This window comes from Artibeus jamaicensis, unplaced genomic scaffold (assembly GCF_021234435.1).
Source record: "Artibeus jamaicensis isolate MK-2021 breed Jamaican fruit bat unplaced genomic scaffold, CSHL_Jam_final contig_700, whole genome shotgun sequence".
NCBI lineage: Eukaryota > Metazoa > Chordata > Mammalia > Chiroptera > Phyllostomidae > Artibeus > Artibeus jamaicensis.
The window spans coordinates 12,653,133-12,668,425 of record NW_026521930.1 but is presented as its reverse complement, the minus strand read 5'-3'; the positions used below and the strand labels follow the sequence as shown (position 1 = coordinate 12,668,425).

The 15,293-nt window shown below is 47.4% G+C and overlaps 1 protein-coding gene across 1 annotated transcript in view; it reads right to left on the bottom strand.

The window, feature by feature from the left end:
* SEC14L5 (SEC14 like lipid binding 5) overlaps positions 1–15,293 on the bottom strand; it is a 49,377-nt gene that overhangs the window by 14,550 nt on the left and 19,534 nt on the right. The window contains exons 5-11 of the mRNA XM_037143495.2: positions 14,857–14,985; positions 14,068–14,260; positions 9,022–9,134; positions 7,040–7,229; positions 4,382–4,470; positions 4,215–4,285; positions 2,575–2,746 (exon numbers count right to left, since the gene is read on the bottom strand). Of these exons, the coding sequence (XP_036999390.1) occupies positions 2,575–2,746; positions 4,215–4,285; positions 4,382–4,470; positions 7,040–7,229; positions 9,022–9,134; positions 14,068–14,260; positions 14,857–14,985 (957 nt within the window). The remainder of the gene's footprint in view (positions 1–2,574; positions 2,747–4,214; positions 4,286–4,381; positions 4,471–7,039; positions 7,230–9,021; positions 9,135–14,067; positions 14,261–14,856; positions 14,986–15,293) is intronic.

Sequence of the window (15,293 nt, the reverse complement as noted above, 5' to 3'; positions counted from 1 at the left end):
TCCTTTTTATGGCTGAATGCAATTCTACTGCATGAACAGCCATGTTCTGTTTACCCCAGGTGGAACTCCCACAGCAGGCTCTAAGCTGCACGTCAATCAGGTTTTTCACAACATCTTCAATGCTGATGCCGTGTCTGATTCAATAAACAAGTGGGGAGGGAAACAAGAAAGGACTGAGGCTTTTGGCATGGCAGGACACAAGCCAGTCAGCAAGGAATAATGTTACAGGCAAAAGACCAGTTGGGAGTAGGGATCCCACCCGTGTGGTCACTCTCCTTCAGCCTCTACTATGGAAGACAGTCCCCTGCTCCAGCCGGCATGGCCAGGGGAGGGGGCGGCAGCAGGATGTGGAAGGTGGGTACTCCTCCCACCCCTCCCACCTCAGTGCCCCTGGTGGCCACAGCTCCCACTGGCAGCTCCCACCCTCACCCCTGTTCCAGCTTGCCTGGGCTCTGGCAACAAGGCTCTCCCCTATGCTTGTCCCTCCAGCCCCGGGTGGTCAGGGCTTACTGCAGCGGCTAGTCCCCAGGGGCCTCCCCACCCCACCCACACCTCTGCAAGCAGTTCTTGCATGTCATCCCACGAATCCTCCTTCCAGCCAGGACCCCAGCTGACTGCCTTCCACCCCGCCCAATGTACATCCTCTTAGGAGCAAAAAGCAAAAGGAATGTAATTTTTACAAAGATGAGGATGTTTCGGGATGAAAAGCTTTAGTAGCAGGTCCTGCCTGTCCCTCCCACGGCTCCTGCTCCCCAGCTTGGCTTTGACTTACCCACAGAAGCCAGATAACTCTCTGCCCCCAAAACATGTTCACAATCTCCTGCTGTCAACCATCGGAGGCAACCTACTGTCCCAGTACAAGGTCGCATCATCACCACAGCCTGGACTCGGCAGGCGCTGCTGCCTGAGCATCTATCTTCCCGGCCTCCTCAGGGCAGCCGGCCTTTTTGCTCCTTTTTCCTCCACCCCTGGGACTGGTGCTTCGGTTCCTCTAGAGCCCAGCCCTGCCTCCAGGCCTTTGCCCACGCTGTGCAGGTACACGCTGCTATACCCTTCCCTCTCCCCTCCCCTTCATGACTCCTGCTCCTTCCTCGGGTCTCAGCCAGAAGTTGGCTTCTCAGCAGGACCTTCCTCTGTTCCCCAATCTAAATTATCCCCCTGCATCAACCCCTACCTGGCTGGCAGAGTGTCTCCAAGAACCCTGAATGTCCTCATGCCCTTGTCACAGGAAACTGTGAAGCGTTTACTGTGTGAGGCTATCTGGCTTCTCTCTCCCTACCCCACGACAGGGAGGTAGGGGGGAGGGTTAAATGGAAACAGTAACTGGTTGTTGTGCACTCTGAATCCCCAGGGCCTGGAAACATGCCTGGCACATAGTAGGTGCTTAGTAAAATATTGAGTCCACTTACCTTTCAACCCTTGAATTTCTATCCTGGTCAAACCTCTACTTACAGCTGCGCTTCTTATGCTTTTGTGGGCACGGAGCACACACCCGCCCACATCCTGGCCCTGGGCGAGGCGCTGACTCTGAGTCTGTGGGAGGGGGAGGGGCCGACACTGCACTGGCCTGGGGCCCTCGGGGCTGTGGTGCTCAGCTGCAAGAGGCAGCCTGTCAGTGGTTGTGAATTCATCGTGGCACACTGTGACTGGCCTAATTGTGTGCGTGTGTGTGTATACAGACATGTGAAGGGCTGCAACATAAATTGTATTTCTTACCATGGGTTGTGAGCAAAATGTTTTAATATATACATTTTTCTAATCCTCACCCAAGGATATGTTTATTGATTTTAAAGATCTTAATTTATTTATTTTTAGAGAAAAGGAGGAAGGAAGAGAGGGAGAGAAACGTCTATGTGTGAGAAATATATTGATAGGTTGCCTTCCGCACACCCCCCCCCCCACTGGGGGCCTGGCCCACAACCCAGGCATGTGCCCTGACCAGGAATCAAACCAGCGACCTTTTGATTCACAGGCTGGTGCTCAAGCCACTGAGCTACACCAGCCAGGGCTCAAAATGTTTTAATATCCCTATAGCACAGCACCCCAGCACTCCTCAGAACCAGCTCCCAGGACTCCGGGAAGCCTGTACAATTCTGAATGTAACTCTAGTGTCCACAAAGCAGGACAAGGGATACATAAAATGTGCTCTATTCATACAGTGGGATGCTATTCAGACAAAAAAAAAAATGAAGTCCTGAGATATGCTACAATGTGGAAATCATTCTGCTAAGTGAGAGAAATCAGATGCAAAAATGTCGACGTTTCTGAGTCCATTTATATGAAGTATCTAGAATACAGAAATCTACAGAGACACAAGGTAGGTTCATGGTTGCCAAGAGCTGGGGGGAGGAGGGAAGGGAGTTACTGCTAATGGTTTCCTTTTGGGGTGATGAAAATGTTGTAGAATTAGGTAGTGGGTATAGTAACACAACTCTGCGAATATACTAAAAATCACTGAACTGGGTACTTTAAAGGGGTGAGCTTTATGGTTTATGAGTTAGAGGAAATGACACAGGGCAAGCAGGCAGGGCAGTTCACAGAGGGACCCCCTCCCCTTCCGGCTCCTGCTCTTACCAGCGTCCAGAGCACAGGAAAGACGCGGGGGGCGCGCACAATGAGCAGCCGCCCCAGGGTCTCCGGGTAGTTGTCCTCGACCACCTCAATTATCCGCAGAAAGGCCTTCACGCCCGGCCGCCACAGGTGCCGCATGTTGAGCCCTTCCAGGTCCACCAGGCAAGTCCAGGAGCTGCGGCAGACAGGGGCCCTCTCACTCCACCTTGCTGGGTCACCTCTCAGGGCACCCAACACCCTCCGCAGGGACCCAGGGGCTGACAGACAGGGATGGGCAGAGAGGCTCAGTGAGGCAGGTCTGGGAGCAGAAGGGGCAGGAGCCACAGGACACTCCTGGATCCTGCCGCCATGGTGAGGCCACGGGACAAAGAGGTTCAGAGTGTGGACTCTGAGGCTGAGCACTGGAACTGAAGTGTCACCGTCACCCTGGGCAACTTCCTGCTCACCGGGACAGTGGCAATGACAGTCACAGCCCCCAGCTCAAGCAACTGTTGTTAGGATTAAATGAGGTGGTAGATGTAAAGGTCTCTGCAAGGACAGGCACATGGTACCCACTCAGTAAAAGCTAGTTACTACTACTGATTGTTGAAAAGATGCCGATGATGAAACAGAGTGTAAGTGCGAAGAGCTGGGTTCAAATTCCTGCTTTGCCAACTGCTGTGTGGCCTTGCCCAAGTTACTTAACCTCTCTGTGCCTCCATTTCATTAGTATGACTTTATCAGGAAAAATGACCACTTTACTGCTGTGCTAGTCCCTGGGAGCCTCTCCACACCAGCTTCATTCCCTTCACCCTGCCAAACCACTGTAAGGAGCCCCTGTGACACCCTGTCTTCTGAGCCATCTGGGATGAACTCTGCTTCTGGCCAGGACCCTGAATGATTCACCCCCCCACCCCCACCCCAGTGTATGTCCCCTTAGGGAAGCGCCAAAGAGCAAAGAACGTAACTTGAACAAAGATCAGGGCAATTTTGGATAAAGCTTCAGTAGCAGGCCCCGCCTTCCCTCCTTCCTGTGGCGGTGCCAAGGACAGCCTGAGTCAAGGGGCTCGGAAGGGTGCCTGCTGCCTAGTAAGTTCTATGTGCGTTTGCGCCATCTCTTCGCCGTCACTTGTTCTGATCAGCTATAAAGATGGGCCAGAACTGGTGGCACTGTTCCCACTTTACAGAAGGGGAAAGGAGCAGTGCCTTTGGGGGCAATGTCACTGTGAGCACTGCTGTGGGAAACTGAGCCCAGGCATGGAAGTGGGGGAAGGCGGAGAGGAATGGCGGGCTCCTGGGTGTGCCGGGACAGCTGGGAGCCTGGGAGACGGAGTGAAGGTGGTTCTTGGGGTCGGCTGGGCGGGGGGCGGGTTCCAAAAAGCAAAGGCTGGGGGTGTATGGCATGGCAGACAGGGTCCTTGAGCCTGAGCCAGACAGGAACAGGTTCAAATCCCAGCTGTGCCACTTAACCAGCGTAGCAACCTTGGAAGAGTATCACTGCTCTGAGCTCCCGTTTCCCCTTCTTCATAAAGAACAGGGACCGTACAGTCGCTGCCTCCCAGGGTCACTGTGAGAAGTAAGTGAGGCGATTTCTGTGCAGTGCCATGCTCTGGCCTTGGCTGTTTTTACTACCGGGGGAACTTGTCTCTCGGGGGGGTTCTTGCCTGATGGGACGGCCGAACTGTTTGGTGTTCCCTTCACACCTCTTCTGTCCTTCCTCGTTGACGGAAAGAACCTGGAAGGAAGGTAGAGGACGTTCTGGCCAACATTCCCGTGGCCGCTGCACCACAGGCAGCCCCCGGGGCTCCAGGAAGCGGGGACCCCGACTCACGTGCTGCAGCAGCGCCTCCTCCCCCACGGCCTTCATCAAGCCTTTGGTGTCCATGTGTCCCAGCCGCAGGATGTACAGGGGGCGGCCGTCTTTGCAGAGAGAGGGGACGTTGTTCAGGGAAGGCAGAGGAGAGGGCAGGATGAGCACTTACCCCCCTCAGAGATGAGGGCGCCGGGTGCAGCTCCCGGCGGCCCAGTCGGTCCACGACTCGCTGACACCCTGCCTGTTCCCCAGAGGGGCTGGTACCACTTACGGTGAAGGAGACAGTGCGGGTGTTAAAGCGCAGGCTCGCCCCACAGCAGCGGCTGGGGGAGGGGCGTGTGACTACGTTGAAAACCCAGAACGGTTCTAACCTTAGAAGTTTAGTTTAAAATCTTTTTTAAAAAAGAGGATATGAGCCATGTAATGAAGGAACATGGAGAGAATAGATAGAAGCTGGCTATTAGCTTTCTGTCAGACAAAGCAAAAAAGGAACTGTATACTTAATACAGTCAATTCTTGTTGTTTATGTTAGTTGTTTTATGAAGTCACCTTGAACATTGAATTAGCAAATACAGAACCACTGCTTTAGGAAAAACACAGGGTCAGGGTTAGGTTCCTTCGAGCCTCTAGTCATAATGTTTTTGTCAACTGATCAATACCTAGCCTTGTTTTCTGTTTCTATTTAAGGACACCTTATTTAGCATACGGTGTAGCGTCAGTAACAGGGAACTCACAGCCAGCAGCACCATAAAGCGTGTCTGAACGGATCCCATCTAACCCATACGTTTTCTCCATAAGGCACATCCCAGCCCTCTCGCTCTTAGAAACAGGACACAGCACTTCTGCACTATGCTTGGGGCCACTGTGAACAGCAAACTCACCAACCGAAAGCACAAAATACAAAAACCATGGCACTAAGTGGACCACACAAAGGACGCTCGTTTACAGTACGAGCTGAAACAGGAAGGCAGAAAGACAGCTAGTGCGCCCTCAGCTGGAGAAGCGCAGGTCAGGCAACGGATTTTTTTTTTTCTTTTTTCTTTTTGCCGCTCTGCATATGTCCAGGAATGACCACAAAAGCTTCCTGAGTATTGATCTGGAGGCTATAAATAAATTTTAGTGGGCAGGCAAATTCACAACTATGCAACGCATGAATACTGAGAATCAGCTGTGTGTTAAACGAACGTGTCCCTGCCAGTTCTTCAGGAGACTCAAGCATTTGCTCTAATCAGCATACAGTTGATCACTAAACAACACAGGTTTGAACTGTGTGGGTCCATTCACCTGTGGAATTTTTTCAAGCAATTTACAATTACCCCTCCATATCTCTAGCTTTAGCATCCATGGAGCCAGCCAACAGCAGACCACTGGTCTGGTGTTGGGAGTCCGTGCATGCAGAAGGCCAACGATGTGCAAGGGACTTGAGCACCTGCAGATTTTGGTGTTCTCAGGGGTTCCGGGAAAAGACCCCCTGTGGATACCAAAGGATGACTGTAGTTTAGTTTGGGGGAAGTCAAAAGTTATATGTGGAGCCCTGGCCAGTGTGGCTCAGTTGGTTAGGTGTCACCCCCCCAAAGTGAAGGGTCGCCAGTCAGGTCCCATGCCTGGGTTGCAGGTTTGGTCCCTGGTTGGTCGGAGCACATAGGAGAGGCAACCAATCGATGTTTCTCTCTCACATCAGTGTTTTTCTCCCTTTCCCTCTCTCCAAAAATAAATAAATAAAAATCTGTTAAAAATACACTTGTATTTTCAACTGTGTGAGGGGGGTCAGCATCTCTGACCCCTGCGTTGTTCCAGGATCAACTGTATATGAATTTTTATATATGGAACATTGAAAATCATAATAGGCACTGGCTTCACTGGCAAAAGAGCAAGAATCACAAGCACGCTCTCACCATGGAAGACCCGGCCCCTCCTCTCAGCGAGCGTGGGTGGCATCGGTGCGAAGAAGCCACACTATTTCACCTGAGCCACCCAACCTACGGATACCTGTCTGTCCCCTGGCCCCCACACCAGCCCGTTTTCATAACAAACTTTATTGTAACAGAAAAATCAAAGATGTTTGTATTGGGTTGAATAATATCCCCCCAAAATTCATGTCCACCCATAACTTCAGAATGTGGCTTTATTTGATAATAGGTGTAATTACACCTTTGCAGGTGTAATTAGTTAAGGATCTCAAAAGGAAATCATACTGGATCAGTGTGGGCCCTATATCTAATGACCAGGGATCTTTATTAGAAGAGGAAAAAGGACACAGAGAGACACAAAGAGGAAGGCCACGTGAATACAGAGGCAAAGACTGGAGTGACACCGTCAAACCAAGGAACACCTGGGGCCACCAAAAAAGCTCTAAGAAATGAGGAAGAATTCTCCCCTAGTGCCTGCAGAGGGATCAAGGCCTCACCGACACCTTGATTTCAGACTCTGGCCTCCAGAACTGGGGGTGAATAAATTTGTGTTGTTTTAAGCCACCCAGTTTGAGGCCCTTTGCTACTGCAGCCCCAGGATACTATTTGCCTGAAGCCCTGCTCTGCCATCTTCATGGTTGGGTTGTCATCTCCAGATGTCCAAAAGAGTCAAAAGAAAAAGTAAGGGGGATGAAAAGTGGGATTCAAAGTGCATTCGGCAGTGACCGAAGTGTGCCCTATCCATTGCGTAGGTCAAGGAACCCACCTATGTCCTGGTAGTGCCAGCCCCCGGCATAGAACTCCTCCAGGAGGGCAGGGGGGTGCCAGGTCTGAAGGAGGAGATCCACCTGGTGCTGCTTTCGCCAGCTCAAGGACTGGCACAGCATCTCCCGGGCCTTGTCTAGGTGGAAGTCACGAGCCCGCAGGAACCGAAGGATGTGCTGATCTTTGGGAATCTGAGAGAAGGAGGAGGAGCAACCCGTAGAACAGTATTTCCTAACCCAGTAGATAAAATTATGGAAAATGAATCACTTGTCTCATCTAAACACACTTAGCTGAGGAAAAGACCAAACACATTCCCAAGCCCAGGATTGCTAGCCGCTACCAGAAGCCAGGGGAGAGACATAGAGTAGATTCTCCCCCAGACCTTCCGCAAGGAACCAACCCTGTTCTCACCTTGAGTGCAGACCTCTGGCCTCCAGAAATAGGAAAGAATAAATTTCTGTTGTTAAACAAAAAGCCACCCAATTTGTGGCATTTTGTTTCAGCAGCCTCAGGAAACTAATACACCCCTCTTAACAGCTTCTTATATAAGCTGATAAATAATGCTCCCCCTTTTTTGTGCCTGTTGTTCAAGCTGCATTCCTGCCACATATAACCCAAAAAGCCTAATAGCTGAGGTGACAAGCTAAGAGCCTACCAGCTCTTCTTTCTTCCCTAGGGTGTCTATCAACAGTCAAGGGAAAGCCAACTCCAATCAACAGCACAGTTTACCGGGTGCTCAGTCTGAACTAGACAGGGCTCTAAGTGCTTTACATGAATTCCCATGAACTCACTCCGGGAGGGGAGTATTAATGTTATCCCCATTTTACAGATGAGGAAACGGGAGCAGACAGGTCAGATCACAGCTCAACGCTACCTCCCTTGTCTGCTCCCCAAAGTGGGAAGGGGATGCTAGGAGAAAGGGCCAACAACTCACGACCAAGCAGGAAGTTCTTATTCAACAGAGGTGAAGGTCAAGTTCATGGTAGGGACCCAAATGCATTGTGGACCTTTGTGTGATAGGGCTTAGAGTCTAAAGGCAAACTCCACATGCAATTGAACATCAACCCTTGCAACTCGCTAAATCTCTTTTATTTATTTTTCTTTTAAGATTTTGTTTATTTATTTTTAGAGAGGGGAAGGGAGGCAGAAAGAAAGGGAGAAAATATTGATGTGAGAGAGAAACATTGATCAGTTGTTTCATACATGCCCTGACCAGGGACTGAACCCTCACCCCAGGCATGCGCCCTGACTGGGAATCAAACTGGCGATCTTTTAGTTTCTGGAACGATGCTCCAATCAATTGAGGCACACTGGTCAGGGCCATTAAATCTCTTTTTAAAAGAACTGTGTGCATGGTTATGTGAACAGCAGTAGTCGTCAATTGGGGGTGACCGTGCCCCACAGGGGACATTTGGTGATACCTGGAGCCATTTTTGGTTGTCACAACTGGGGGAGGAGAGCTCCTGGGGGGAGCTCACAAGTGGGCGGAGGTCAGGAATGCTGCTCAAAACACTACAGTAAACAGGATGGTCCCCGCCAGAAAGAACTGTCTGGCCTTGCCCTGGCTGAGTGGCTCGGTTTGTTGAGCATTGTCCTTTGAGTACGCCAAAAGATTGTGGGTTTGATACCTGGTTGGGGCACATACAAGAGGCAACCAATAGATGTTTCTCTCTCACATTTATGTCTCTCTTTCTCTCTCTTCCTCCCTCCCTCCCCCTCTCTCTAAAATCAATAAGCATGTCCTCAGGTAAACATCAAAAAAGATTGTCCACCCCCAAATGTCAACAGTGCCAAATCAGTAATAATGCACAGCACACGTTGTAGATAAATGAGACAATATGTAATGAAAAGAAGGCAAAATCTAAGTATCCAGCATTACTAATTACGCAAACTTATTTTCCTGACCCTTCCTCCCAGAGCCTGATGCTGGGAGGCTACAACTGAGTATGTGTCTGCTCCAGCAAGCCCTAGTCCTGCACCTACCTTGCCTTTGTGCATCTCCTGCAACCAATGCCGAAGCTGAATCAGGCAGCTCTCCTGCATGGGTGTGAGATGGCCCAGGCACCTTTCAATGTAGTCTGCATCCAGCTTGTCCCCTGCAAGAGAAGAAGAGGAGCTTCAGGACAAGAGGGAGATGATGTGCCTCTTCACCACCGTGTCTACCCTTTCTGGAACCTATACCTTACTGGCCACCTTGGATCTGAAATGTAATTCCAAGCCACAGGGTAGCCACCGGATGACAGCCCCATGGGCTCTGGGTCCTCTAGTCTTTTCAATCCATATCCAGGGTGGTTCTGAAAATTCGTGCTGGGACAAGCCTGAATCTCACAGTGGCGAGTGATTTGTCCCCTTAGACCTTCAAAAATTAAAATAATCCCCACTTTCTAGAGCTGTCCCACCCTCTGAATATTTTTTCCATCCCCCTTTTCCTTTTTGTCAAGAATTGGCTTGTTCTTTATATCTGTGAGTCTCTTTCTAGCTTATTGTTTACTCATTTGGGTTTTTTTTTAAAGTTCCACATAAAGTGAATTCATATTTGTTTTTCTCTGACTTATTTCACTTAGAGTGATACCCTCTAGGCCCATCCATTTTGTCATAAATAGCAATATTTCATTCTTTTTTTATTGCTGAATAATATCCCATTGTATACATGTACCACATCCTCTTTATTTGGCTACCTATAGACACTTAGGTTGCTTCCATATCTTGGCTATTACCAGTAATGCTGCAATGAACATGGTGCATATGTCCTTTCAAATTAGTGTGTGTTTTTCCTTCAGATAACTACCCAGAAGTGGAATTGCTGGATCATACGGCTGCTCTATTTTTTTATTTTTTGAGGAACCTCCATACTGTTTCCCACAGTAGCTGGGCCAGTCTGCATCCCCACCAATGGTGCATGAGGATTCCCTTTTCTCCACATCCTCACCAACACTTGTTTATTGATTTGTTGGTGATAGTCATTTGACAGATATGAGGTGATATCTCATCGTGGTTTTTATAAAGATTTTATTTTTAAGATTTTATATAATTTATTTTTAGAGAGAGGGAGAAAAACATGGACCGATTGCCTCTTGAACGCCACCAACTGGAGACGTGGCCCATAACCCAGGCATGTGCCCTGACTGGAAATCAAACTGGTGACCCCTTGGTTTGAAGGCTGGCACCCAATCCACTGAGCCATACTAGGCCAGGGCTCATTTATGAATATTTTCTACCATTCATTAGGTTGTCTTTTGTTTTATTGATGGTTTCCTTTGATGTGCAAAAACATTTTAGTTTAGGAAACATTTAGTTTCCTTTAATGCAAAAACATTAAACATGGGATATAAGTCCCATGTGTTTGTTTTTTCTTTTGTTTCCCTTGCCTGGGGAGACATGAGTGTATAGCCAAAAACATTTTGCTAAGAATGATGTCGAAGAGTTTATGCCTATGTTTTCTTCTAGGAGGTTTATGGTTTCAAGCCTTACATTTAAATTATTAATCCATTTTTAGTTTATTTTGTGTCTGGTGCAGGAAAGTGGTCCAATTTCACTTTTTGCTGGTATTTGTACAATTTTCCCAACACCACTTATTGAAGAGACTGCCTCTACCCCATTGTATATCTTTCCCTCCTTTGTTGTAGATTAATTGACCACGTAAGCGAGGATTTCCTTCTGGGCTCTCTATGCTATTCCATTGATCTATACATCTGTTTTTATGAAAAGTGTCATACTGTTTGGGTTATTGTAACTTTACAGTATAGTTTGATATAGGAGGCATGATACCTCCCTCTTTGTTCTTTCTCAAAGTTTATGTGGCTATTTTGGGGTCTTTTGGGGTTCTGTATAAAGTTTAGGATGAGTTGCTCTAATTCTGCGAAGAATGTCACCAACATTTTAACAGGGAATGCATTGACTCTGTAGACTAGTCTGAATAGTGAGGACACTTTAACAATATTAATTCTTCCAATCCATGAGCAAAGTATATCCTCCCATTGTTTGTATTTTCAATTCACTTCTTCAGTGTCTTATAGTTTTCTTACAGAGTGCAGGTCTTTTACCTCTTTGCTTAAATTTATTTGTTTTCTTAATTTCCCCACCTCATCGTTTGCTGTTGGTATAAAGATTATTAACAGTGTGACATGCATCATGCATTGCCTCAGTGAGCTCTCCCAACAGTCCTGTGAGGTGTCCCCACTTTACAGGAGACAAAACTGAAGCTGAGAGAGGTTAAGTGAACTCAAGTGAGTAAATGTATGTAGTGTGCTTGGCATAATAGGTGGTTGATAAATATGTTCCTTTTGCCTTCTGACCACCCTAAGCCCTTTGTGGGGTGTGAGGCTTTTGGTAGGCAGAGCCCTGACCCCAACATACAGCCCATAGCTGCACAGATCATTTCCACTGTTCAATCCCATCTCACACAGTTGGGCTGTTTGAGGTCTGCATGTGCTGACATTTAGAGGCCGGGCTCCAACCTGAGGTCCTATTGCCTACCCTTAACTTTTGGGGTGGCAGATGCCGGCATGGTGAGGCATCTCGGAGTGTTAGCCTTGCAGCAATGGATGGAAACACTCTATAAAGAGCAGCCCCATGGGCATGGCTCATTCTTTTGTGTGCAGATAGCACAATAAGAAAACAATGGTTTCTTTCAAAACAAAGGCTGGGGCTGAGGGGTCATGCCATCTGCTCTAGGAGGCATCTGGATAACCAGAGGCAGAAGGGATGTTAGGAGTGGGTAACTCTCCAGACCTGAAAACACCCACAGAAAAATCAAAAGCAGAGATGCTGGAGGGCAAGGGAGGCCATGTGGGGTGGGGGTGAGCAAGGAAGAGCTGAGGTAGAAAACACAAGGGAGGCAGGAGATACCAGCATTCTTCCAGCCTCCAGGCAGCTGTGAAGGCCTCTTTCTCCTGAACACAAAGGCTTGGTGATTCAGAGCAGGGTGGAAGGGGCATAACTGGGCCTCCCACCAGCCATCCTGAGTACCAGCCCTGCTTTGGGCAGCACAGATGCAGAAGGAAGGAAAGGCCTGTGTAAAACAGGAAGGGCACAGGACATGGCCCACAGAATGTATGCACAGGAAGGGGTAGAAGTATGGTGTTATCTTAAAAAATATTTTTTAAGATTTTATTTACTTTTTAGAGAGAGGAGAAGAGAGAAAGAGGGAGAGAAACATCAATATGTGAGAGAAAATTGGTTGTCTCTTGCACACCCCCATCTGAGACCTGGTCTACAACTCAGGCATGTGTGTGCCCTGACTAGAAATTGAACCAGCAACCTTTTGGTTCATAGGCCAGCACTCAACCCACTGAACCACACCAGCTAGGGTTTTCAATACTAAGAAAAATTTTTTAGTATTTTAAAAATGTATGTACAATAGTGGGCAGCTAGTTGGTACAGAATAAGTCATTGTTAAACAAATGAATTTTGTTCTTCCTAAACACATTCCCAGATGTGGTTTCGATTCCATGGTCTATCTCTACATCAGCAGGCCCTCCCTTCAGTGTTTCCCATGAGAAGCTGACGTGTCTCGAGCACAAGGGCACATGGTTAAAGCTGGATGCATGGGGGGAGGGGCATGGTTTTGCGTCCTAGATTTCTCCCCTCCACATCATATTGTGAATATTTTCCATGTCAATAAAAGTCTGAAATATGACAAAGGGCTAATTGCCTTAATAGGTAAAGAGCTCTCATAAAGTAGTAAGAAATTAATGGGCAAATAAGAAAATGGACAAAAAAACAAGAAGAGGGATTCACAAGTAAGCTATTGGAGTCATTAAACATCAAAAAATATACTTGACCTCCCTCACAGGAAAGAAGTAATCACTAATCTACTAATGTTCACTTTTTGCCTTTCAGAAGTTTAAAATGTTTAATAACAGTCTCATGAGGAGCTGAGGTGAAGTCAGGAATAGACAAAGCTACACACTTTTGGTGGGACATTGCCTAGTACAACTTCCTTACAGACCTAATTAGTAAATCTTCCAAAATTTCAGTTGCACATAACCTTAACTCATCAATTCAACTTTTAAAATTATATGCTATGTATATACTCATGCAAATATTCTTTAAAACTCAGCTATACCACATTACTTGTGTTTTTTGAAAAATGAAAACATGCCCTGGTCGGGTAGCTCAGTTGGTTAGAGCATCATTCTGATACACCACGGTCATAGGTTCAACATGGTCAGGGCACATGCAAGAATCAACCAATGAGAGCATAAATGAGTAGAACAACAAATTGATGTCTTCCTCTCTCTCACTCTCTCTCTCTCTCTCCTCCTCTCTTCCTCCCTTCCTCTCCATCTTTAAACTCAATAAATAAAATTTATTTAAAATTTTTTTCTAAAAAACATGCAAACAACTTAAATGTCCACCAGTAGGGGACTAGCTAAGTAAACTAATTAAAAATAATCAATAGTAATTGCTTCTTGGCCTTTTGGCTAAGATCAAGTGAAATAATCAATAATTTTTATTAATAAATAAGCTGTGGTGTAGCCACACCATGAAATAGTTCAAAGAGCTAAGACACATGCACTGACCCAGAAAGCTATTCAAGAAACAGTAGTTTCTTGAATATAGAATATATCATGTGCTCTCATTTGTTCAACCTAGGTTATACATGTATGTAGGCATGTATGCATATATACACATATGTACATGTGCATACATTTTGTGTACATATAGATGCCTAGATAGTTAAGGAGAGCAAAGGAGTCTTACTTCCTACTTGACATCTTCTAAACAACTGAATTTTTTTCCACTATGATCATGCATCACTCATATAATTTAAAATAGTAATAAAACCAGAGAAAAGAGGAGCCCTCAGCCACAAGATCAGGTCAATTCCTGATCTAAAAATGAACTAGTTCTGGCTCTTGGGCTGGAAGAGAGAGAGAAGGCACAGCAGCTGTGGGAGGGAGGAGGCTGAATCATCCCAAGACCCTGACCCATCCCCGAGGGGATTTATGGCAGGTCTCCCCCCACAGAGGGAGCAAACCCCATGCAGACTTCCTCGGACTAGAGCCTTCAGCTGGAGTTACCTACCATCAGTACCAACCATCTCTGAATTGGCGCCCTGGGTGCTTCTGGACCTATCAATCTCCAGGGAGCTGGGATCGCCCAGCCCAGGCTGGGAGCGGGCGTCCTCCTCTCGGACTGGAGCAGGCGTCCACCGGGGAATGTGAGAGGTGCCCTGAGAGATGAGCTCGTTCAGGTAATGTTCAATCACCTCCTTCCCCTGGAAGCCAGAAAGAACTAAGACACATCAGCACCACACAGGACAGTGGGGTCATGGCACCAGCCTGGGAGTCATCCCACCTGCTCTGGTCCCAGGCCCGACATGTGGCTATTGAGCACTTGAAATGTGGCCGAAGCAAATGGAAATGTGCTGTGAATGTTAAATACACACCAAATCTGCAAGACTTGGGACCAAACAAAGAATGTAAGTTTTATATTTATAATTCATTGGACAAAACATATTATTAAAATGAATTTCATCTACTCAGTGATAGGTCTGATATCTCTAAACTAAGCAGGGGCAATTTTAACCGGGTTAAAGCACCACACAATGTCGCTTCTGTGTCCAGAGTTCACACAACAACCTGGGAACAACCAAGACAGTGATTATGATGCCCCCATTATGGGCTTGCTGTCCATCCATTGTCTCCTGTAAATGGCCATTGTTAGAATATCCATCCTATGGATGAGGAAGTTTAAAGATCTTGCCTGATGTCACATGGGCTGTCAGGTGGCAGAGGAGGCTTCAAACCAGGACTGGCAACCCCAGAGGTCTGTGCACTATCCTCCCTATGACTGAGGGAACCCCTCTCTTACCCTCTTGACATTGGCTGTGTACTGCTTCATTGCAATCTTTTCCAAGGCACTTTCAAAGCCAAAGAAGGACCGGATGTCAAGTGAGGCAGATTGCTCAAAGCAGGTCCACTCTTCATTCTCGGGATGGACCTGAAAGCAAGGCAGGAGTGATGACACAGGCTCAGGGTGGGAGGCACCATGCCCTCCCCCTGGCCTCTCTTGGTGACCTGGGCCCTGCTAGAGCATGCAGTGGACAGCACAGTCATACCTGGTGACATCTAAGAGGTCTGGCAGTGCCAAGAATCCCCACCCAGAGTGCAATACAAGGTCTAAAGTGTTAGAGAGCAAAGAACCTTCTCAGGAGGGGCAGGAAGAAAATGAATCTGATATCTGTGTTCCTGCCACTTAAAAATTATATGTATATAGGTCTGCATGAGCAGGATGGCTCCTGCAGTATG